At 29.5% G+C, this 27783-nt stretch overlaps 1 protein-coding gene across 1 annotated transcript in view; it reads right to left on the reverse strand.

Annotated features, from left to right (window-relative positions):
• LOC129976225 (uncharacterized) overlaps positions 1-27783 on the reverse strand; it is a 95039-nt gene that overhangs the window by 62633 nt on the left and 4623 nt on the right. Inside the window, exon 2 of the mRNA XM_056089684.1 lies at positions 16916-16998. Within this exon, the coding sequence (XP_055945659.1) occupies positions 16916-16998 (83 nt within the window). The remainder of the gene's footprint in view (positions 1-16915; positions 16999-27783) is intronic.

Raw genomic sequence — 27783 nt, forward strand, 5'->3', positions numbered from 1 at the left:
TTCTAACGTCAAGTATATTCTATTTATAAGTTTAACTTCAAAATTTTTTTAATTACATCAAAAGCAATTTTTAGCTAATGTAAACAGATATTCTGAACTAGTCGAAGCAGTCCCGAATATTGATTGTTCGTTCTTTTTTGATAACGTATTCCTGATTAATTCCCAAATTTTAATTAAATGTCCCAGATCAGCTCACATTTCATTTATAATAGCTTATTTTTAAAATATTAACTATATTTATTTTTTTTTAAATTGGTAAAACTAATTTGTATTAAACATCATTATTTATATATATAAATAAATCACAATTTTCATCTCTTTTGCATTGAATTGATATTGTTCTGAACTGGAAATAAATGTTCTGGATTATCCAGTTTTATGCAATAAATTCTCATTTAAAAATGGTGATCTAAATTTAATATTTATAAAGCTGACGAACTATCTTTCCTAATTTTGATTATACATTGAATAGTCATCATAATATGGCCTCTGAAGGGATCAACTAGACGAAAAATTGTAAAAATAGTAACAATATATATTATTAATTATATTTTATTATTTCCTATTATTAAAAACAATTAATTGTTTCATTTTTCCTGAACATTTGGGTTTATTTTGTATTTTTTTTTTCTTTTTAAAAAATTATGTTCAGTATCATTTCCTCCTTCAAAGGTACCGGCTTAATGCTCCGAAAGTCAGAACTCTTGACGAATAAAAAACTATGAAATCATCTATTTCGCTACCTTTCAGCCTTGAGAGTAAAAATAAATTTAATATTTTTTATTATTTTCTTTCTAATTTTATATAACCTACTTATATTTCATTTTCAAAATCAAGGCAGAAAAAGGAGCCCCGTTTTCTTATTGCGTCGAAATGTTGCAATGCATAAAATCACAGCATGCATTTCAAGGACATTTAATGCAACATTAAATGTCCTTGAAATCGATTTTTACATTTTTTTTAACTCTCTCATGTAGAAGAGACTATGTAAGTGTTACCGGTTATTTCACAACACAAAATGATTGTCACTCTTAGAAGCAATCTTTCTATTTGAACTCATATTCATTTCCTATACTTTTTAAATTATCCTCAAACTTTACTTTTCTCCTAAATATTTCCTGTAAAATTCTGCGGCTATTTTTCTTGTAGGAATTATAATTAGCATAATCATTTAATTCATTTCTCCTCTAATTGGAACCCGAGTGAGCAATGCAAAATTATAAATGGAAGAGATTTCGAACAAAATTCAAAATAAAAAACTAATCAAACGAGATAAAGCAGAAAACAGTAACAATAGAATATTTTATCTAATTTTTTTTTTAATAAAAAGAAGCAAGAAGAAATGTAGTGCAATAGCATAAAGAGATCTAAACAAAAAAAAATTTTACTACTTTTACCATTTTTCTTTCAGGTTAATTCATTTAAATTAATCTATTAAGACAATTTTATTTTATGCACACTGAAAATTAGCAAAACTGAATTCTTCAGAAGCTAATTTTAAAAAATTAAATGTGGCTGAATTTTATAATATCGCCTATATACTTATAAATTTAAAATTGAACAATTCAAACATTTAATATTTCAAATATAAGGCAATTTTTAATCTAGGTTTTATTTTGCTAGATGAGGCAGATAATCATTAAGAAACTTAACCAAAAAAAAGTTGACACACGTACGTAATAAACAAACAGCGTATTTAAAATTAAAATACTTTTTAAAAACTTCGAAAAAAATTGTGAAAAACAAAACGTTCTGTTTTCAGTTTTTATTTCCTTTTTCTATCTGACTGTTCATCCACATTGGTTAATTTAGATCTATTATAACAAAAATAAAAAAAATTCTTCAGAAGGTAACGTACATTCATTGTGAAGTAAAAATAGAACATTTAAGAATATTCTGGACAAATACGAGACAAAGAGTCAAATTTCGAGTGTCTTGGTTAATCCAGAATGTACAGCTTTTTTATTTAAACACAGAAGTTCCGATTTTTAAAAATCATGTTTACTTGTGAAACTCAAGTAAAAACACATTTAATGCTCTCGCTCTTATTACGTCGCATGCATCATATATCTTTAAAAAAATAACTCTTCTATTACATTGATATCGAAGTTAAGCGGTTAAGGCTTAATTCAACGTGAAAAAAATAAACATTTCTAAAAAAAATGATTATTTACTAATTAATAGATGAATTGATCTTTTTTATTTTTTTCTATTTCCACTATTTTTAAATATTTCGTTTCCCAAAATAAAAATATATATATCTGAGTAAAAACTAATTTCATGTTTTTTTCTTGAGAGATATTAGAGTATCATATTTTGCTTTCAATATAAAGTAAGAAGGAAAATTCAGTTTAATTATATTTACTTTATTGTAAAACTAGCTGCCTTTGGCGACCAGCCAGTTCGCCAATCTTAATGCTCGTTAAAATTTTAATAATTAAATATTTTATGTAACTCCTATTTTAATAGCTTCTTCATCAAAATATTTTAAAGCTTTCAATTTTGATAGTCATTCATTCATAATATTATAAAGGCCTTCAGCCATAACGTTATATGTATCTCTCTAATTTTCTGTTAGCTCCCGTAGAATTTATGCTTTAAATTTAAGTTGAAATGGTTAAATTGCAATTAATATAAGAACATTTTTTACTGAAACGAAGCATTTTTTTGAATATGAGTACTGAAAACAGAGTCACTGAGTATTTGCACCTTATTGGCACTAAAGAATATCTTTCTTAATTTATGTAATATCTCAAGAAGTTTCCTGCAAAATTTTTTAGATTCATCATGAACAGATCAATTAATTAACAATGTTTAGTTTTAAATGCATGGAACTCTAAGAAAATAAACATAATTGTTTGAAATAATCGGTCGGAAACATGTTTAGCCTTCAAAACCAAGTCCGTATCCGTCGAAAATAGAGTTGTCAATAATCAGAACACAATGCACATGAGTGAATTTTCAACGCCAATTATGGTAACGCAAATGCGTGAATTTTCTACACCGGTTGGGGTAATGCTACGCAGATTAGAAATTTTTAATTTCCTTTATTCAATTTTATTTTAATTCAAAAGTACTTCAAAATGAATCTGAAAGATCGATTCATTAACAATGTTTAATTTTAAATGCATCAAACACTAAGAAAATAAACAGAATCGTTTGAAATAATCGGCTGAAAATATGTTAAGCCTATCCTCGTTAGCGTGGGGGGAAAAAACTGAAACATTACTCATTTGGCGGTGGGGAAAGGAAAAGATTTTTTTGGCGAGAAAGTTAGTTTTTATTTAATAATTAAAATTCTAATTAAAAATTAAAAAAAGGGACCCCAGGTTCACATTCCGTCCTCCAAGGTATGCATGTGCCAAATTTGGTAGCTGCAAGTCAAACAATCTGGCCTGTAGAGCTCCAACACACACACGCACGTTGATCTTTATATAAGTATAGATAATAGTTTTTTAAATAAGAATAATTTATTCATTATCGTTCATTCATTCCAATCAAGAAAAACTGAGAAGCCTTTTCATTTCGCGACAGAGTTGAAAAATTCGAAGTTTATTGCATTACAAAAATCTTTGACAAAAGAAAAAGAATTGGAAAAACTACTGAGGGAAATTGAGCTTAAAAGCGATTCTTTTATCAGAATTTTAGAAAACTATTTTTGTCCATGTTTCAAAAACAGCCACAAGAAATTATTATCCTTTTAAACCAAAATAATTACTTTTTGTATACCAAAATAAAATTATCTGCGAAATTATTTTTATATAATATGTTTTTTTAATAGTCGATAATGATTGCATTAAATTTGCTTCGTCTGTAAGAAATACTGTAAGTGTTGTAAATTTGCCAATTATTTATTTTATATTGTGTGTTTCTTGCTTTTTTATTTCATTATTTACATTCATTTTGTTTACATTAAGCTGAATTCACAGTTTGTAATAAGTATTTTTTTAAATAATAAATTAATTTGATTACTTTGGGCAAGAGTAATTTATCAGCCAGTGTTAGAAATGCAAGCACCTACGCCATAATGGAAGCATCTAACTAATAAAATTATTGACAAGGGGAAAAAAGTCACTGATTCTCTAAATAGTGCCTTAAATTTTTTTTTAAATATACGGCTTTTCAAAGCAGGATTTTGCAAGTTAATTTACATTACCTTTGATCGCATGTACATTTCATATAAAAATGCAATGTAATCTTTAATCAATATAATAAAAGATATATAAGTACTAGTATATTTTAACGTTATTAATTTTTTTTATTTAATTGATGCGAAAACATTCCTTTCAATTTATAGTTAATTTGATACTTTATCTATTTTATAATAGGTAATGTATTTCTGTGAGATATGTGAATGTGCCCCCCTGTAAAATGGGGTTGTGCAAGCGAATGTGTGAGTTTCATCTTCAGAAGTCAGACTTCTGCCCTCGGGTGCTCAGGGGGTCTTTACCCTCAGAAGCTACTGCACCCCCTTTCCGTGGGAACGCGGGCACGACATCATCATTTCCTGTTGTACACACATTCTTCCTTACTAGCACTCATTCTTTCCTGAATAATTGTTATAATATGAATATTTTTTGAATAGATATACTGTGGTGGTATGTAGATTATTATGATCCATGCAAGAAGCAGCAGGATGAATGTTTTTAGGAACGTTTCTTTTAATAATCACATACACACACTTAAACAAGCACAAACACAAAGACATTCACGCGCGCGGCTTCACAGTTCAGCATCACATCTCATTCTAATTACAATCGCAATGCACTATGGGATGACATATGGGATGGCTTAAACAGGCATCGCCATCTAGTATCCAAAAGAGAAGATAAGAGTAATGCAACTGCTACAATACATATTTATCCAACAAAATAAAATCGATGACAACAAACAAATAATTGCGATTGTTACCAGTCGAAATTAAATTACATTTTGACTTTTAACATAGTAAAATCTCCCATCGGGGGGGGGGGCAACTCGAAAACGAGGATGAGAAGGTTCCGGTATCATGGTTGATTCTTGCCATGCTGGTGGATACAAAATTGGTGGGGGCTAGCTAACTCCCATCGATGATGGAGCGTACTTTCCACGGGAAGGGTTGTACCGTGGTCGTTGACGGCCCTTAGGATTTAATCACAGTTACCGCCAGTATTGCTGTCGCGGCAATCCGGTCATTCAGCTTTTTTTTCTGAACTGATCGGAGAAGTCAATTTATAATTAACACAGTGAAATTTAGAATTAAATTTTTTGGGGTGTAGAATTAAAATAAAATAAATCTCTATGGTAAATTTTTAGAGCCTTTGGATCAATGGCACCTTTGGGCTATAACTCAATTAACCCTCTAAATAAAACTAACATGTGGGTTTGAGGTGTTGGTCTCTCACGGAACTAGTACTTCCTCCTGCATTCGAACTGGTGGATTTTGTACTGCTTCCACATTATCATTCGAACTGGCGGATTTTGTACTGCTTCCACATTATCATTCGAACTGGTGGATTTTGTACTGCTTCCACATTATCATTCGAACTGGTGGATTTTGTACTGCTTCCACATTATCATTCGAACTAGTGGATTTTGTACTGCTTCCACATTATCATTCGAACTGGTGGATTTTGTACTGCTTCCACATTATCATTCGAACTGGTGGATTTTGTACTGCTTCCACATTATCATTCGAACTGGTGGATTTTGTACTGCTTCCACATTATCATTCGAACTAGTGGATTTTGTACTGCTTCCACATTATCATTCGAACTGGTGGATTTTGTACTGCTTCCACATTATCATTCGAACTGGTGGATTTTGTACTGCTTCCACATTATCATTCGAACTGGTGGATTTTGTACTGCTTCCACATTATCATTCGAACTGGTGGATTTTGTACTGCTTCCACATTATCATTCGAACAGGTGGATTTTGTACTGCCTCCACATTATCTTTCTGTAGGGATGAGTTGAAAAATTAAAACATCCCATTTTGACTTTTAGATAAGAAACAGAAATTATTGGCCAAAATACACCAAATCTCTGTGATATGAGTTTCAAATTTTGAGGTAACAAATAATGAGAAAAAATTATGAGTAAGAAGGATAAGCAAGATTGAAGAACAGTCTCAAATCTAAAATTAATTTCAAAATTTATCGCGCAGTCATAAAGGTAATACATATTTAATCAATGTCATAGCTAGGTATCCAAAGCCCTGGGGAAAAAAATGAGGGCCCTACCTAAACTGGTTAGGTTTTATCAAGTAAAAAAAATTTAAATATATGAATATTTTAAAAGTGCAAAGTTACTTTATTATCAGCTCTTTATCGTTCTCTGCAGTACACAGGAAAGCAAAGCTACATACTACCTACATGTATGTGTGAGAGTTCAGATGCATCCTCAACGATGCGGACACCAACATTATACAAGTCACTATCAGCAGAAATACTAGGGCCAAAATTACTCGTTTGAAGACTAAAAAATTTGTCAATTTTTTTACCTTCTCTTTCTGACCCCCGGGGGTCAGAAAGAGATATAATGTGTATAATTGTTTTGCATAACTCTGTATGTCAATTATTTTGTAACACCAGGGGATTCCTAGACGATTCCAATTGGCTCAAGTGATAGTTGAATAATTGAATTTCTCCATATTGTGAAACCACCGGGGGGCATCTCGAAATGAGGATGAGATACTTCCGGCATGGTGGTTGGATCTCGCCACCCTGGAGGGTACACTAATAGATGGGGGATCTGACTCCTCAATTGATGACAGGACGTACTTCCTTCGGGGAGGGTTGTACCGTGGCTGGTGACGGCCCTTAGGACACAACCACAGCTCCCGCCAATGTTGCTGTTGCGGCGGTCCCGTCATTCAGTTTCTATGGTTTAAATCCGTGTGCCTTCGTGGCGGGTCGGAGAGTCAGATGGCTGACTTACCTTCTCTTTCTTAGCGTAGATTGCGCTTAAACGCACCACTGGGTTTCTTTTTTTTATTCATTATTTTAATTTTCTAATTTATGCAATACAATTCGGGTGTGTTCGAGTACTTGCTGGCGTTGAAAGGAAGGAGAAAGGTAAAACATCCGTGGGGAATCCCCGGCTAACATTTTATAAAATGCCGGGGATTCCCCAGCGATGGTATAAATATCGAAAGTCGTTCAAGGCAATCGAAAGGTGATAGTAGTATGCTTATTCTATAAAGTACTAGATAATAAAAATAGCATTTCTTAAGTAGAAAGAAGAGATACTTAAAAACTATTTTTTTTTTTGTGTGTGTGGAAATGGAAATAATTTTTTTTGTGTATGTAAGTGTACAGGAACCGAATTCTTATTATGTTCAATTTATGTTATGTTAAAAAATTCAGTTCATTAAAAATCATATATTTTGATTCTTCAGTGTTGTTTGTACAAACTATTGATAAATCTCAGTAAGATAATAATAATTATGGTAAGAGTTTTCATGGAGTTTGAGAAGTTTTTTTCCTCAGAAACAGTTTATAGAAAAGAGAAAAAATTGAAAATAATATAAACTTTTCAATAAGTAAAGTTGGCAAAATTATATAAACAACAGAAAAAATTTAGAGGAATTCCCTACAAGTTCGAAATTGCTTTCAACTGAATTGCCATGATTATAGTTGTGTTGCAACCTGTTATATTTATATCTTGTAAGTGGAAGAAATTATCTTAAGTTTATCTTTCTCGGTATTCAGAGTCTTTGGGCTTCAGGGCGCGGCACCGCGTAGTCCTTTAGAAGTTACAGCACTGATATTAATTACACATTGTAGACTTATAGAATTTCAGTATGTATCGATAATGGTATACAATATATAAAACAACACAATATAAATATTACATATCAATATAATTAAAATATATAAAATAAAATCAGTTAAATAATTCTGCGATAAAAATATGATAATTCTTTATCATATGCTTGTTTTTTTATCTATCAAATTTATTTTATTTTTCTTTCTCATTTGTTTTAAAATTCAGAAGTGGAAGTTTTGAGTTCCTTTGTCAATTTTTCTGCCTTCACCTCCTTCTGAATAAAACCAGTGAAAAAAAAGCATTATTTTTCATTCGAAACCCTTTTACAAGTCTAATTTTACTATAATTTTGGAGGATTTGGCTTTAGACATCAAGCCTAGCAGGTGTCTGCAATAATAACCATTACGATCGTCTTCCGCATCATTGATGTTTTATTTTTATGTCACATCTAAACTAAACAGAACTCTAGCAAAAGGAAACTCACTGTGAATTAGTAGATAATAAGATTCCAGAACGCAGGTGTTCTTTGCTAATCGGAACTTCCAAATAAGAACCGGAGGGGGAGGGAGTGTGGGAGAAATCCCGCCTTTCGATGTACAGTAGTCATAGAGGTCATTAAAACCTTCAAAGAGTTATTGAACTCTGCGTTCTTTTCGCTGTTTGTTAATCACCGCTTTCCCGCATGCACTGACGAATGTTTTGACTAATTAAAAACTCAACAAAGAATCGTGCATACATTTTTATAATTCAAATCCTTATATATTTAATGCAATCGTATAAAATAATTATCTGGTGAGGCAAATAAATTAATATGAGAGGCAAATAAAACAACTGATACAAAAATTTAATTGCATCTTGTAAATTGTTCATAAATTGGTACTTCCTTTAACCCTCTAATAAATGAATCTCACTGATAATGAATGTTTATACGCTCGGGGATAATGGCATTCTAATAATTCATTCTCTATATAAAACCGTGTTGAACCTGAAATATATCTCAGTTAAAATGCAACATTTTAACTCGGTTTTTTTTTTCTTTTTGTGAATACATTTTTTTTTCTATCCATGACTGCGAAACTCAAACAAAAAAAAAAGGGGGGGGGGAGTAGTTTCTCAAAAATTTTCTTGCACATTTTCTACACATTTTCTAATAATGGTACTATTTCTTTCTCCTTTCTTCTTAAAGTATTTTTTATATTCGTGATTTGACAAATCAACAAATATTTGATTTGCTTGGAAAAAAATCAATATCTATAATAATTGAATACTAGAAAAACAAATTGAACTCTGTTGTATACTAGTAATTTTCTTTACCATATCATTCATAGAAAAGAAATTATAGCTTTATATTTTATTTTATCGAAGAAAAAAATAAGAAAATATTTGCTGAAGTGGAAAATGATTTTAATAAATCATGAAATCAATTACTTTTTCAAAATAATTACTACACCTTACGAATGTTTCTTAACGTAATTTCTGTTTATCATTTATTCGTTGCAGCTATACAAATATGTAGAAACATATCTATTTGTGTTAAAAAAGATACAATATAACAGAAAATGGAGAGTAACAGTAGAAAATATGAATCAAAGAAAACCGTCAAAGATTAAACAAAAAAAAAACTCCTCTTCTAACTGAAAAATCCACTGAATCGAGTCTAAATTTTGCGACGATTAGAATATTATCTCTAAAATAACTCATCAATTTTTCTTATTAAAAAGTGATAAAAATATATAATTAAACAAATGTTTGGTTTATTGAATCCTAATTGTATGCTTTGGCTCTACTGTAAATGGCAATTGCTCAAAAGATTTTCATGCTAATTTGTATCGTTTTGAGGCCATTTTGAGTATTACTCGCTTTTGTCCAATTGTCGCGTCAATCAGTTCCACGGGGAGTTAGACATTAATTAAAATTACTATAATTGTTACAATTTATTAAGCTTAAGAAAATTGATGTAAAATTATTACCTAATTAATTATGACTTAGAAAAAATGCTACAATTAGTATTTTCTGTTAAGTTCCATACAATTTCACAGCAAATAATTGCCAGTGACGGTAGCACGTAGATGTAAACAAATAATAAGTAATTGAGTTCAATAGGAAAAAATTCTGCATTAAATAAGAAAAAAAAATCTTCATTAAAAAAATAATGCTCTGTTTTGAATATAAATTTGTGAATAATCTTTTAAAAACCGTTGAGTGGTTATCACGCAATAAATCTACAGAGGAATGGCAGGTGCATAACTCCCGCAGTTATCGGTCAGTGGCTTCTTGCACTAACACTTCTGATAATGTTCATAAACTTTGTTTTACTTATTACCATTCCACATTTCTAGCAGTTTTTACGCAATTTAACAAACAGTCTCTTTCGGTTATCAGATTTTATGTGTGTGTAAAAATAATAAATGGGACGAATGTGTTGTCACATGGTTTCTGGCTTTTTCAGATTGCGTTAATATAATTTTTAACTCCTTCGCATACAATGACGAGTCTGACTCACGTATCGAATCAGTGACATTTTACTTTCTCTTATACGTTCTATAGAAAAAGTATAGTAATTGGCAAAAAATTCGAACTCAAGATTCTGGCGAATCTGCGCGTTTTAGAACTCCTTGAGTTCGAAAAACACATTCTGAGGACATGCCCGTCTGTCTGACTGTGACAAAGATAACTCAAAAATGGTTTAATCTAGGCGGATGAAATTTGGTATATAATCTTTACACAAAAGTTGTAGATTTCTATAAAAAAAAAACGAAATTTTTTGGACGAAATTCGTTCACAGGAACTCTGACTGCCCGGTTATTAGAGCATAATTTAAGATGAAAACTACAAAAGGAAAAAAGCTAGACAGATAAAATTCGATACACAGAATTAATATCTATAGTGTAGATATCTGTCAAATTTTGAGCCAAATCCAACAAGGAGTTGGATTTTCCATCTGTCCGTCTGTAGATTTAGAAACATGTAAACGCGATAATCCAAAGACACAGTGACTTAAATATATCAACTTTGGTATGAGGTTTTGTGACTATAAATTAGTTTTTGAGTTAAATTTTTGTTTCAATCAGTTCGAAAAAAATGCATCTAAAACATAAATTCGATTTTCGGATACTATTAATTACAGACCTGGCATTAAACTACAAATAACTCGCCAAGGATAACACGATAGATTCAGAAAAAAATGCTAAATTCGCGCCAAAAGTTGATATTTCGTAATTATTGTATGCCAATGCTATGCAAGGCATTCTCTGGGAAAACACCTTTATTATATATGGGAGAAAATTTTGGAGAGATACTCCTGCTGGTTGAATAAAAGTAATAAGCAATTTAAAATGCAAAAATTTACTTATAACGCTTCAATGTCTCAAATGCCCTTATATGATTTTTAGGAATTAAAGCAAAAATAGACGCCGCAAATAGGATGTAACATCTAATTAGGCAGTCAAGTAAATTCATAGGTCAAAAGGTGAAAGTATAGATGAAAATGCTTCTATTTTGCAAAAATGGCGCTGTTGACTTAAATTGAATCTTTTAAGAAAACCAATAGAAGCAATCTCTACTAATAACAAACGAAAATGCTTATCGCTCTTAGTTTGTTGGCGCTATACAGGCCAGACCGTTTATTGATGATTACCAAATTTCTATTTGTAAGTATGCAGTAACGGATTTTTAACTAAGTACACTAGGCAACTGTGTAGGGCCGCTGGATTGAGAAGAATTGCAGGCAGATTTAAAAAAATATATACTAGCCTAGTTTTCCAAATAAATAAATTTCTGCAAAATTCTATGATTTATAAAATATTAGAATAATATTAACAGTATTCTTATCTTTCCAGATTCTTATATGTTTCTTTATGTTCATTTATTATGGCATTCTATTTATTTATTATAGCATTTCTAACCACAGAGCTCTACTTAAATGATATAGTTTACAAAGACACGGATAGTGCGAAGACATATGTCTTAATATCTACTAATAATAAAGACCTCATATGTGTTTGTGTTAGTGCTCTACAGGTCAGACCATTTCACCTATAGCTATTAAATTTGCCGTAGACGGGCTTAGGAAAGTGGGAATGTTTACCTCTGAGCAATTTTTTAGAAAATTTTAATTAATTAAAAATTAAACAAGACTTAAGTATTTTGTGTTTTTAATGATATTAATTTAGTTGTACCGTGATTTTATTCCAAAATATTATTTTACATGATTTTTCAAAAATAAATTAAATTATTACAATATTTAAGATCTATTTTACTTTCCATCAAATAATTTAACCGCGTGATTTTCTTCCTTTGCTGAAAGCTAAGGAAATAAGATTCTACTTATTACATGATAATCAGGCAATGGAATTATTTTACAGAAAGAAAAATTGTGTAATTCGAAGATAAATTATATGGTAAGTGACGTTTTTAATCATTGGGTCAGACTTCATTAGGAAGGTTCATGTGCCTAATAAACAATAGCTATAAAGTTAGTAAAGTAACATGGATTTAATGTTTATTAGAATTTAAGGCCTAAAAATAATTAGTGAAGAAAATCCTCAAATCAAGCTTAAGGGCTTTGAATGAAATTAAGCATTAATAATGCTTCAATTCATCGCCAAAGCTGCTCTTTGAACAGTAAAAAAAATGTTTAAAGCTTTTCGTGTTTTACACATGAAACATTTTATGATCTTATCTTATCTAGAAATAACTCAAGAAAGAGATTGCAAGATTGACTTGAATACCATAATGAAATATTTGCTCGACCACAATCAAATACTTTCCGTTTTGCTTTTTTATTTTAAATCCATAGAGTTTATTTTAAAGAAATGAATTTTGTAAAATATTGCATTTCTGACTTTAATGTTGAAACAGCAGTTATTATAACTGGGCTAATAAAAAATGCATTTATTGCACAAATTATATTCGGAATTTTTACAATCATTAAGCTTATCTCAATCATTTTTTTTTTTAAAAATAGAGCAAACTGCGAGATTTGCCTGATTATTCTCCTATCTTTGATGAATTATCTACAAATTATTTCAAAGTAAAATGTTTATGTGTTTTGAAAGCATTCATTGGTCTAAAGAAACGAAATAACATTATCTAGAAATTTGGAACAAATGTTCTAGTTCGGAAATTCAAAATATGTCTTCCATTATTTATGAGAAAAGTATCATTATTATTTAATTAAATAGTTATGAAAAAAAATTTATATGATGCGCCGACGTAAAACGAATGGGTGCAATTAACCGGCCATCTGGTGGGCTTTAATTCATATTAAAGAAGCACAATTTTGTTCTCTTTCAAAATTAAGAATAATCCAAAGAAATGTGAAAATGTCTTTTTATAGTTTTGAAGTTCTTTTCATTCCTTTTTTTTTAAGTCGAAAACTTGTTTAATATTTTTGCTATATGTAAAAGTCACGTTTAAACATTTTGAGATGGCAACGTTAAATTAATCTTCCATAATTAGTGATAAAAAAAAGCAAAATAAACATTTTGACATTTTTTTAAATTAAAAAAGATTTTGGAACTTTTTCTTTTAATAGATTATACACTCAGTATTGGTAATTATTACAATACTAAATGCTAAATAATAATTATTACAATTGGTTCCCAAAATATTTTAACTATCTCGAAACAGGTAATATTTTTCAAAAAAATGCATTCTATTATTTTTTTATTCTGAAGTCAAAAAACTCTGAACTCGGAAAGAAAATATGCTAAAAGCAAGCTCTAGATATTTAATTTTTCGTATTTAATACCGATATTTATAATTTCCTAACTCGGTGGAAATTCAATAATATATACTTCTTTATTTACTTTATTCTCTGGAGCAAACTTCTAAATATAGATAGAAAAAATATAGAGCAAAATGAATATGTCCGATTTAGATAAAAAAAAATCTGATAAAAGATAACCCATAGATAATAAAAGCCTCATAGTAGACAAAATATATATTTCACTTTCTCTAGAACAAATGTTATCATGGCCAAAAGTAACAATGCTTAATCTTGATTAAAATTGTGATAACAAAAAAGATCTCATTTGAAATTCACAACTAGCTACTGCAGAGAACTTCGTACTTTTGATAGCTCTTGAATGGAACACAATTAAACAATAGAAAATTTTTATCTTATCTTTATCGAAATTTTTTTTAAATAATCTGTACTATTCACAATTTCGAAGGATTAGTGAATGTTGATAATATTTTTTTAAAGTCTGTTATTGAAAAATCTCGTTACTCACACTACAAAAAAGAAGCAATTAAGTATTGTAATGAGTTTTTATTTTTATAAAAGAAAATTCCGACTCATGTTCTGGAGAAATCTTGCTTAATTTGAATAGTACGTTTGTATAACATTAAATTATAAAATTAAAAAATACGTCTTAATCATATATTTCTAATTTTAAAAATAAATAACTGCCTTTAATGATCAGCTAGGATCTTAATTGCGAGGAATATTAATCATAATATTCCTCAAATTAATTTATTTATTGCTAAGCAATAATTAATTTATTTTTTGCTTTGCATTGATGACCTTTCTTGAAGTCATACAGTTTCATATAATACAAAAATAATCGTAATCGATCTTGCAGTTGGAAGCTTTGTCAGACGATTCTTTGATTTTGCCAAATTTTTAAATATATGGATGAATTCTTTGTATTTTCAAACTTACCAGAATTCAATAAAACATAATGAGATAAATAAATATATTTTATATCAGAATTCAGTCAGAAACCTCGAAATAAACGATAAAAATAATTTTTAGACTGTTAAATGCCTTATTTGTCAGATAAATGTGCGAAACCGGAATCTTAATAAGATAGATTTTCAATTGGATTAGAATAATCCATTATTTGTTTATCAATTAATAAAAATATCAGTTATAGAATTTTATTAAATTAGTGAAGATTTGAAATTGGCAATAAGTTTTCAAAGACATTTTATATTTAATTGCATAGTTATTTTTTATTTCTATCTAAAACCTTTTGAAGTATTTAAAATTAAAGAACTATTTTTATATGTTTTGTAATAAATTATAATAAGAAGAAAAAAAAATTCTTTTGAATATAAAACCATCGTATTTTCTTGCTTTCAATGACAAAATACTTTTTAAATAACCTGTTATTTCGGAATTTATTTATTTTTTTATCACTCATAAATCTCATTTCATATTCAACTCAAATAAAAATAATTTTCTCTTTTCTATTAAAAGAATATTTCGAAAGAGAGTAGTAGAAAATATTCGTCTTTGAACTTTCAGAATGTTTTCGAAGCTATTTATTCTTTAATTTTGTTTTCACACAAATATGGCTTCTTCAAATACAAACTTATTTACTTGTGATAAGAATACAGATGAAATCATAACAATCCGCTGCATGATTGTTGACTTTTTAAGAATATAAAGAGCTAAAATAAACATTTGAAGCAACTGCACTCGAGCATTTAATAAGGGCTTTTATGCGCGAACATTTTCTCGAGAGCCATTAGGAGCTCAGGTGTGTTCTGTGAACTGTTCGTTTATCGTCTGACGCATTCTTGTTGAATCAGACTCCAGACTGTCTCGGAAAAAAGGCTTCATTTTGCAACTGGTTTATGCTACAAACAAAAATGGAATCCATATTGAAGAAGAATCATTTTGAAACTATGCAACTGAATTAAAGCCTTTTTTTTTTTTTTTTTGAAGATTTGTATTAACTTTTGTTTGAATCTCTTATTATTAACATAGTTAGCAATTACTTCTTAAGTTTTTAAATTCTATTCATATATTTTCATTTTGTAGGTATTCTTATCAAAATTCCCATTGTTTTAACATTCTGTTTAATGGAGCTGCAACAAATTTAAATTTCTCAGTTTTAGGCAGATCATGAAAAATCCCTCTTAAATCTTTATTTTTCATAAAAAAATTAAAATCTTTAAACTAAAAGCTCCCTTGATGAACAAATAATTCATGGAATCTTAACTGAATTTTTTTCCTTCAAAATTAGTGACCATACTAAAGCAAATAAAACTATGCCATCTTAATTTATTTTTATTTTTAATTTAAATTATTTTTATTTAAAAATCATATTAAAGATTAGAACAATTTTTTTTTGTATCAACAATATTTCCAAGTTGTAGTTAATTAAGAAACAAAATATCTCATCAAGCTTACATTTCGAAAGTGTAATTATAAATAATATGAAAATAATTTGAAAATAAATGTGAAATAGAAAGGATTTTTATTCATTTTCTTTTGAAAAAGCAAATTATGCTTTACAGATTAAATTAGGGAATTCGGATTAAATATTTGAAAAATAAAATTATTCTGAAATCGGATTAAGAAATGGATTATGTTTTGTGAGTACGATTTCGAACATACAACTAATTACTTCATTAAGAAATTATATGGATCTGAGTGTTTCATATCAAACGAATAAAGCATCTGAAAATTGTCTAGAAAAACATTTTAATTCTGCCATTCAATTAAAAACCAAACAATCCATTAATTTTCATTTTTTATTTATATTAACATACATATTTGTCCTATATTTTCTCATCTTCTAATAAATTTTGCTGACTAATTTTTGAAATTCCGGTGTATAAATTCTCACAGATAAATTTTATTACTTAGTTACCGAATGCTTGTCCGAAAATAACTCCATTTTCAAAAAGCTAGGTAGAAAATCGCTCTTTCTAATTTTTAGAACAATGTGGAATAATGTGTTTGGAAAAATATACCGATTTTATTCAATTTATCAATAATAAAATGTTTTAAACAAATAAGTAATGATTTATGTAATTTTCAAATATGAATTAACGCTGTTATACAATGTTTATATGTATTAATACTGTATTAACGTAACATATAATTGCGTATCGTATTAACATTGCAAATATATATATTAACGTTGTATGTGTAGCGTTAAAATGTTTTATCGCTATGGAAATAAAGAAATCTGATTTGAATGGAGATGTGAATTATGGCTGTTATATTACATTTTATACTTTATTATTTTATTTTATATATTATATTCTTTCAGAATTGAAACATATCCATTAAAATATCGTCTCTTTTTCTATTTAGCTAAAATAATGCTGCACCAAAAATTCTTTAAAATAGAATACGATGGGCAATAATGTTTGAATTTGATAACAGAAATTTTTTCGTATTTTAATTTTGTTTTACTCACCAGAACTCAATTTTTGTAGTGTGCAGATGTCCGGGTCGTATTCTGCTTTTACCACCAGTGCAGCCAAAGCCAAAAACAGTGTACTAGAAAAAAAAGCCAGTCTTTAGATTTCTTTAAAATAACTTTTGACTGTTTAATATATTACACGAACATTCTTTCTAACTGTTTAATATTTTTCACAAACAACAGTCACGAATAAAAAAATTAAAAAAACGGGTGCCATGGTAGCTCTTTGCAACTCTCATATTTCGCCATTGAAAAATATCTTCTTTTATTTGCAATTCTTTAGTTTAGAATGCAACCATTTGTTTCGGAGCAGGATCGTCATATGAAGGTTTTGCGCCATAAAATAATGATATCTACAGATCTTTAGCATTCACTTATTCACGGGAACAATAATATCTACAGAGCTTTAGAATTCACTTATTCACGGGAACAACGATATCTACAGAGCTTTAGCATTCACTTATTCACGGGAACAACGATATCTACAGAGCTTTAGAATTCACTTATTCATGGGAACAACGATATCTACAGAGCTTTAGCATTCATTTATTCACGGGCACGGGATCTAAAGAGCTTTAGCATTCACTAATTCACGTGAACAATGATATCTACAGAGCTTTAGTTAATTGATATTCAGACCCTCTATGCGGTGGTCTTCAATTCAGTGTGTAATATTTTAAGCCTTGCAAGTTAGTTCTATTTCTCGATTAAGTAAAAGTGAAAAAAAAAAAAGTCTTAGTTTTTTAAGTCTCGTCAACAAATTTTTTCGTTAGCGAACCGATTGATACAAAGAAGAAACATTCTATAATTCCATATTCACAGCTGTTAATAAAATAGAATCAGAGTTGCTTTACATACATTTTTATGTTAAAATTGTATGTTAATAAAAAAAAAATCTTTTATAAAAGGTTGGTTAAAATTTTATCTCCCATTATTTTGGTTGACTCTTACATTCTGCAATTTATTATCAAAAGAAAAGTTCAAACCTCAATTCTTTTCATATGATAGAATAAAGAAATTTCCTTTCTGACTTAAAATTTAAGAGTAATCATTTGATATGTTTTTCTGTTATATTGATAAATAATTAAATTCGCATTACATCACAGCTTGATATTTTGCTCGCATTTTTGTTTGATTATATTTTGCATATGCAGTGAAACCTCGCTTAGCGAGCGATGTTGCACATAACGAGTGACGAGGAGACATTGTGACGTCACACACAGAATCATATCTATTTTTCTCGCTCTTTATTTAGAACCAACTTATTGAAATTTTCATTTTTCTTTTCAAAGCAGAATTGGGACTGTAGATATATAATTAATTGAATATCTAAAAAAAAGTACAAAACACTTTCGTAAGTGTCAGGGTTTGACATTGTGAAGTGCGAAAAATGTTCAGTCAAACATGGGTTAATGAGCACCACCCATAATGTATGATTCGCATAACTAACAAAGCAACGAGTTAAAAAAATGACTTGCTAAACGAGCGATGTTTTGCAGAAAGCGAGTTGGAAGGAGACACCATGACGTCACATCCTAAATTGCCCTGTAGAATCTTTTTTGGACAAAAAAAATAATATCTACTTGGAAAATTGTTGGCCAGTTAGCATTACCAAACGCGACTTCGAGGGGTTTGAACGATTGTCTGTGGTGTCTTAATCGACGAAATTGTGTCTCTGGCAAAAATTATAAGGTTGGAGGTGAATAGAAACGACATCGATGAGCTGATGAAAGAGCATAACCAGGACTACAGAAAGCTGCATTCTGAGTCACAGCAAAAAGTTGCAGTGGAGAAAATAATAGACTCAACAAACCAATAAACGTCTAGTGAAAGGAGACGCGCCGCGGTGGATTGGTGGTAATGTCTCGACTCGGTTCCGCCGAAGCACGTTGCACGTTAAATGTGTCGGAGGCAATGTCCTTGCAGTTGGAGGGAGTGTGGCAGTTTAGAGAAGGGTTACCAGCTCAGGTGCCATCCTCGTCATCTGACTGACGTTCAAAATTACGAGTCCCTAAATAGGTTAAATAGCCCTAGTGTTGCTTTAAAACGGAACGTCATTATAACTAAAACTAAACTAAACTAAATCCAGTGAAATGAGGCAGATGATGAAATTATGAAAGTATTGCATTGCACGTTGAGAAACATCCCCATAATAAAGCATAAACTACGTGAGCTACAAATTCATTTAACGATAATACTGTATCTCTTTGCACCGAATTTTGGGGCATAATCAAAAACTAAGTCTTTAGATAACTTACATGTAAAAACAAAAGCACTGATTATAAATAATAAATAAAAATATTATAATTTTGTTTGATTAATTTTTCATGGAATGGAATCTGATGTGGCATGGAAAGGAGATGAGGTGCCAGCTCAGGTATCGTCCTCGTCATCTGACTATGGTTCAAAATTAAGAAGTCTATTCCAATAATAGCCCTAGTGTAGCTTTAAAACGAGGCGTTAATGTAACTAACCTAAATTAAACGGAATGGATTGTTCTATTTTATATGCATTCTTAGAAAAAAATTGTTTCACTTAACAGGTGTTTCGTATTACGAATAAGATTCGGAAATTAATTGTGTATGTTAAACGAGGTTCCACTGCATTTTAATAATACACATTTTGTTAGGTATGTTTTTAAAATATATATAAAATTCTTATCTGTTTCCTAATTTGTAAAAAAAAAAAAAAAGTCTTAAACTTCACACAAAAATGCAAGCAGAATATTTGTAATTTACAAATCAAAAAAATTAATATAATAAGTTAATTGAAATTTTTTAATCAAAATTTAACCCATAACTGGAAACGGGATAATTACTCCACGTTGTTCATTGGCGCAGATTATCACGTGGTATCAACAATATGTAGGTAAAAGTCTAAGTATGAACACGTGCGTATAGCTGAATTATTCTTTTTCAAAGTTCTTGTTATTTATGGAATCATTGACTCCATGTCTCTGAATCTGCTTTTAATTTAAATAATGCAAAAAGAATAAAGAAATATTCTTAAAATAATATTTTAAAACATTGTATTCATTTTTGTTTGTTAAATTCTAACAGTTATTAACATTTGTGTCATTCTGTAATATCTAAACAAAGTAAATACTCATTAAAAGATTATTTAGGCTTTTCTTATAACATCTTTCCAAAATTTAATATTATAACATTTAACATTTTTAATATTTTTGGTAACTACATGATTTCTATATTGTATTCCAAAATAAATTCCAGTGAAAGAATTTAATAACAAAAGCAAAACAGAAAAATAATAATGAAGTCATTTTAATCATCCATGTCTCTGACCGAGTGTGGAAATTCATATTTTTAGTTACGGGTTAAAATTATGTATGAAAAATAATGCAACATAATCTGAACACCAGTGCATAAGAAAATTACAATTTTCGTTTAAGTTACAAACGTTTTTTCGCAGATAACTGCTGGTCGCTTCATGAAAAGCTTTATCAGAAAATGTATACCAAAGAAGTGTGTTTAAGATATCGGGTGATAGGTTTTTTAATGGCATCTATTATTAATATTAGCTTTTATCTATAACTGACATTCGCATTAATTTCCGGCTACATGCCTATATTTTTTTTAAAGATATTTACATTGTGGTTTCATACTTAATAAAATCAACAGCATCAATTTATTTTAAAAATAAACCCAAAAAATGAATCCTTTTTATATCGTATAAATCTTTACTTAATGAAATCGATAGCCTTGATTTGTTTTAAAATAAAAGCAATACCTGAAAAAATGAAATTCTTATCACATCATTTTTTATTTCCTAGAATTTTTTTTTCATAATTAATACATACTTTCGCCATAAAAGTCGTCTGGATTTTCCAAGATTATGAGATGTTTTCGTTTAATGATATATATTTTTTATGTTACTTATTTTTAAACTATGCTCTGCTATTGGCTAAATGAAGCGAATTGAATTCTGATTCACAGAAGGCGCTTAATATTTCTTATTAAAACAAGAATGTAATTAGCATATAAGAGATATTCCGAATTTATAAATTCTGAATATCTAGAAATAAATTCAAGATTTCCAGATTCGCTAAATGAAGCGAATTGAATTATAATTCGCAGAAGGCGCTTAGTATTTCTTATTTAAACGAGAACGTAATTATTTTATAAGCGATATTCCGAATTTATTAATTCTGAATATCTGGAAATAAAATTTAATTTCTCTGTTTTTTTAATGCCAAATATATCGTTTAAATATTAATTATCTTTTAGATATAATAGCATAACAGGGACCATCCTTAAAATTAACGGATTAATCCTTAATTAAGATTATATACTGACTGGAGAATATTTTTTTACTATTATTTGCTGGCAGTAATTGGTTCGGTTGTGTCTAATTCATAACATTTCGTTGTCCACTCTGAACAACAACTGAAAAGAATATCTTGTTTCCATTATACTCTTCTCTCTTTTCATATTCTTAACAAGAGATTCCATAAGCCTTAACTAAAGCATTTTGGCATCCCAAAATTAAAGCTATTTTTTGTTTAAAAGTTGCCAATCTAATCAAATAATAAGTTTTTTTTATTGCCAGTTATACCTACATATATGGGCTTTAATCAAATATAGACCAGAATTTGTATAATGGCAATCCATTTTTTTTTATTTCATGCATAATTTCCACATGTCACCATGGTGATTCAAGTGCCTTTAAAATGGTTTTTGAAATATCTTATGTGTATGTATATATATTCGGCCACGAATATATGTACATACATACCATGAATATATATGTATGTATATTTATTCGGCTAAAAGTGTCTTCTATTCGTAATTTATGTACAAGAAGCAATAATGAAACTGACGTCCGTTCACATCGCAATACAAGAACTGAAGAGCAAAAAAGAGCGAAATTTTCCTTTCAATGGTTTTTACACTGAGATTTTGATAGGAATTTCTTTGACATTTGTAGATTTAGGATAGGGTAATTTAGGTATGCAAGAAGGTAGAATGTTGGTAGAATATTGCAACGTTAGGAAGAATGTTGCAAACATTAAGGCATTTTAACCCTTCACTTGGAGCATGAGAACCTGCTGAATTTACAATTTTCTAGAACGCGTATTAAAAGTAATAAAATAAAAAAGCGGAATTGGATCAAGAAATAAGAGAACTTTTAGAATGAAGTTAATATGGATTAACCCTTTCTAGGGCAGTGGGAAGTATACTTCCCACCAAATTTATAAATCTTTGTATGAAATTATGTAGGTTGGCATAAGTTCTGACAAATTTTTTTAGTAAGTCAGAGACTTAGATGCTTCAGTTCTTTATCTTACACAAAATGATGTGTCTTGATTTGTTATTTAATTACTAATTAACCAAATTAATTAATTAATCAAATTAAATTTATCTAATAAGCTAAATGAATACCTTTTTCTATTCTAATTCCAAGCCTAAAATTTTTAAACATAATATGACTAGAAAAAAATGGCTCTTTAAAGGGTTAAATGAAGATAAAAATTAGGAAATGAATTAGGATTTAAATTAGATTGTGTGTGTGTGTGTGTGTGTGTGTGTGTGTGTGTGTGTGTGTGTGTGTGTGTGTGTGTGTGTGTGTGTGTGTGTTGATTTTTCATTTAATCTTTTCGTATCGATTTCTAATTACCAGAAAAATTGAAATCGAAATTTCATTATTTAATCTTCAAGAAAACTAGATGTGGACAGTTTCTTCGAAATAAGCCAAAATACACCACATTCAATTTCATCACATTTAGAATCAACGGAATATGCAATGACACTTAGGGCTGCTATTACGAGATGTTTAAAAAAACATGTCAACAAGTATTATAGGAAAATATAAGCTGGCACATTAAACGTGTATATATATATATATATATATATATATATAACATTATTTTGATTGAAGCAGAGTGCAGGCTTGAAGACATAGACGGGACATTGTATTTTTAATTCTCTTTAATATCCATTCCGGTAAAGCAATTTATTTACAAGCAGACGCAGCGCACCACAAAAGTAGAAGTAAGAAAAAAGCGCGAAACAAATGATCACTAGTCTTTTATAACATAGGATTTCCGGCCACGCGCCATGTTTTGACCTCTGATAAGGTCAAAAGTATCACTTTTATTTGAGACGTAGTACTGATGGTGCATTATTTTTACAGAGGAATTAATTAAACCGAAAGTGGAATTGGATCACGAAATAAGAGAATATTTTAGAATGAAGTTACGATGGGTTAAATTAAGATAAAATCTTGGAAATTAATTAAATTGAAATTAGAATTAATATATATATATATATATATATATATATATATATATATATATGGAAATTTTAATTACGATTTTAACTAATTAAAAAATTAACGAAATTTTGTCATTTTCTTAAAGTTTAATTCACAGAAATATTAATACACAAAACTGAGATTTACATCGTATTAAAATTTAAAAAATGTATTTTTCTTGATATTGATTCTACTGTGATACCAATTAATCATCTTCATAGTTTACACGAGAAATCGAAATGGAAACAACATTATCGAAAGAAACAAGGAGAAGTTTAAAACACTTAAATTTTTAATGCCAATATGAAGTCATGGGATTCAATTCTATTAGGAAGGTTCGTGAACACGTTGAAGCATCACAAGTGTTAAGCTATTAAAATAAAACGACTTTAATAATGTCTCTAATAATAATTTAATGCTTAAAAATACAGCTTTATGGAAATTATTAATAAAATACAATAAATTATGCATAATTCATTTAACTGGAATTAAACGCTATCAGTATTCCCGATGAATGATTTGGTCGCCAAAAGCGGCTAGTAAGATAATAATGGTGAAATGCACTCTGGTCGCGATAGTAAAGATCAGCTATTTGGAATCTATGAATGGCTTACCAAGCAGTTTGATAAAATAAATTATCTTAAAATAAATTTCAACTCGTGACCGTAATCAGCGGTAGCATTCTTCCCTCGATTTTTCTTTTATATTTATATATATGGCATGTTTTATCTAGTTTGTCGTTTAGTGTAGCAAACAGAATATGTAATGAATGATTCGATCCTAAATTTGATTCGCATTCATTATTTGATAATAAGATAACATACCAAGTACTATTTATCTCGTTTGATGGGCTTTCGAGATACAATTACAATACATTCCGAGTATCTGGCCTTATGTGGTGGAAGGACAGGCCGGATAACAACAAAAAAAAAAGGCCGGATAAGCCAGAGTTCTATGAACTTCTTTCTTTGCCCACCAATACCAGAAAACGAAGTTTTTATAACAAAACTCACTGTTATAATAGGTATTTTCTCATTTCTTATTGAGTACTAAGCCGTCCATTTATCTCAAGTCAAGTAGAATGTGAACGCAGCCACTACCCGGCGAAACATAGAAGCAGTTGTCAGTAACTTGCGTTAAAATAAAAGGCTATGTACTGATAGTTTATTTATGTTTATATACTGCACTGCAAGAATTTCTTAGAGAAAAAGTAAGTTAAGGGATATAAACTGTTCACATTTTAGCATGAATTCTGTATACTTCACTATAATATACTTAAAATATTAAACATACCCCAAGAACAATTTACGAATCATGTACGCACTGTGCAGTTATAAGCAGGAACAGCGGCAACTGAGGTACGTTATACACTAATGAAACAATGAACAACGAGCAGAAAGCCGCTGTTTTCCTGTCACAATTTGTATTTGGCACACGACACGTAGGGGGATCGTAATGACAATGTTGCCAATGTAGTGCCTTGCCTTTCTCAAATAATTACGGTAAAGAATATTGGGCCGGATAGTATGGAAGCCGGATAGTCGCGAACCGGTTACTCGAGAGTGTACTGTGTTACAATCATATTCTTGTAATGACAGATTCAGGCATTTAAAACACATTACAAGACCCTTCTTCAAATAAGCAGATAACTTTATTTGCCCATTTTAACATAATTAAAGTTTATCTACATGTTAATGATTTGTTTTACGTTTACTTTATGCTTTACTTTAATGAGCTTGCGAAAATGTATATGGTTTACATATTCTTTTTTTAAAGTTTATGACTACATGGCATTCTTATTTGTACACAAAATTATTTAAATAGATGTGATATATTTAGAAAATATCTCTGCTACTAATGAAGTTGAATGTAAGTGTGTTGGCTCTATACATGCTAGATCAATTGACTACAGTTGCCAAATTTGGCACATATGTACCTTTGAGGGGAAAAATCGCACCTTGGAGGAGTTTTAAAAACACTTTAACTATTATTTTGATTAATTAAAAATTAAGCAGAATTTTGGTATTTTCAAGGACAATTTCCAGAAATACTATTCCATGAAAATAAATTTTATTCTGTTTCGAAATTTAAAAAATTGCCTCTTTTTAATGATTTTAATTTTATAACTTACAACTGTTTCCTGGATTTTAGCAATTTTTTTTTTAAATTTGCGAATATTTTTTTCACTTCCAACGATAGACCACACTGTTGCCTTGAAATTCAAATCATTTTCATTGTTTCAGCAAATATTTAGTGGTGTGTTTTTTCCCGTTGTTGAAAGCTAAAGAGGGACGATTCTGTTAACCATTTATGGGATTTATAATATTATATAGAAGCTACAATTCCGCGAAATTTAAAAGATAGATGAACCGAATATTCATGTTTTTAATAGCGCCATGATGTCATATGAACGAATCCATTACAAAGGTCCATGTACATAATGAACAGATCATATACAAGACTATTAAAATAATAAGATTTTGACATCTGACAATTCCACGTTATCATGGGTATGACGTTAAACGAATTAGCTAAATTAAACATAACTAATATCTTCATAAAAACAGTTGGTCGCCATAAATGACTAGTATTATAGCAAATAAATGAACATGAAACTGATAGGAGCCTGATCAACTAGAAAGTGTTAAGATTATCGTAATATTTTATAATTGATATAGTTTATAGTTTCTAACAAAATTACTTGTTTGACAAAGTGACTGATAATTCTGTTTAACTGGATATCCGCCTCTGCGCACACATAAATAAACATATTGTTGGCAAGCGATCAGCCAATTAATAGAAATAGTTCAAAATTTAATGCTAATCTAAAATGCAACGTAGCAAAATCATAATCCAAATATCTTTATTCTAGGTCATTGCTTTGTCGTTTTCGCATACATGCGGATGGATAGACAATTTTCTCTTTTCCAGGTTTTGTCTTAAATTTGACGGAAGTGTAAAATTTTGATATTCTAAACTTCATTATCTAACTCTTCGTTAGATGAATTCTAATTCTTAACTCTTCGTTAGAACCTCGAATTCAAAAACATATTATTTCGATGAAAGGTGAAAAATTTCGAATCAGAGAGATTTAAAACAAAAAAAAAATCATCAAAATTATGAAATCGATTTTTTTGACGAAAATACGATGCTTCATATATGAAAAAACAAACAATTACTGAAATGTCAAACATCTATGTGATTAATTATTTATCAAAACATGATAAAAATATTTAAACAAAATGGGCAGCTGATAGTAGTTTAATTTGCTCTTTTTAATATATTTATTTGGTCAATACTATTTTCTCTCTTCGTATAAAAAGTGCTGCTTCATAAATATCTCATCTGGCTTTTAAATAATTTAGACTTAACTTTTTCATAGATTCGCACATGTGTTTCTAATTTAAACGATATCTCCATATATATATATATATATAAAGCTAATGTACATGACACAGAAATAGATTCTTATTACTTATTACGGAATGGCAGCAATGAAACGTAAACATATCGATGTACAGAAGTTTCAGCAGACTGCTTTATGCAGGGTTTTCACAGCTGCACTTAATTCAGCACTTCGCTTATTAAATAAAATTAGTATATTATAAATGTTGCTCGCCGTGTCAAACACTTCATTCTGTCAGAAGATGTAAACGAAATTAAGAATAAACTTTAATCGGAAAGTTTAATAATCGAGAATGAAAATAGGCTTAACTATCACTATGGATACTCGCTCTGAATTGCCTTACTGGAAATAGATGACTTTCAAAAAAATTAATTTCCCAAAAAGGTTTTTGCATTTTCTTAAAACTCAAAAAATTATCCTTTTTAATGATATCAATTCCATTTCTATACGTTTTTTTTCTCCTTTACTTTTAATAAATTCTTCAAATTTAATTTACAATGTTGCGATGCGTTTAATATTTGGTTTGGTTTGAAAAAAAAAAAAAAAAAAAAAACCTTTTTAAGAGTAATGCTTGTTTAATTGCTTTTTATAATGTTAGGAAATTCAAACTCATTCATCAGAATATTCAATCGCATGTTTTTGCTAATGTTAAAATTAAGATTAAAAAATTACTTTTTGTATCACTTCTGCTTATATGCCATAATATTTACACTTTTAATGGTTGAACCGGAGTTTAACCCCCTTCTTCGCCAAGATGCGATAACGCGCCAAAGCTAGCAACCTCCGTTTTCTCTAGATTGGCAAACCTATTATATTAAGCCTTTATTATGCGCTATGATTGGACATCTGATCCCTCGCTTTTGAACATTTCGCAAAACACGGCGCAAGACAGTTGTTGGCGATTTCTGAAAATTGTGCCAAGCAGGGGGTTAAACTGCGGTCGTACCCTTTTAATTTGTGTCCTCTACTTTTAAGTCGTATTAAATAAATCTTAACCTTAAAAAATGCACTCCATATTAATCGTTTATTAACTTTAAAAAAATCAACAATCTTGACGAGCAATTTGGCCGTCAAGATCGCCAACTATTTGCTGATAATAAAATGTCAATTGATTTTTCAATATGCCGATGAAAAGACGGAAGAAGGGTATAATTTAAGTCTATACCATTACAATAAATTAAAAGCG

The sequence above is a fragment of the Argiope bruennichi genome, chromosome 7 (assembly GCF_947563725.1).
Source record: "Argiope bruennichi chromosome 7, qqArgBrue1.1, whole genome shotgun sequence".
In the NCBI taxonomy this organism is placed as follows: Eukaryota; Metazoa; Arthropoda; class Arachnida; order Araneae; family Araneidae; genus Argiope; species Argiope bruennichi.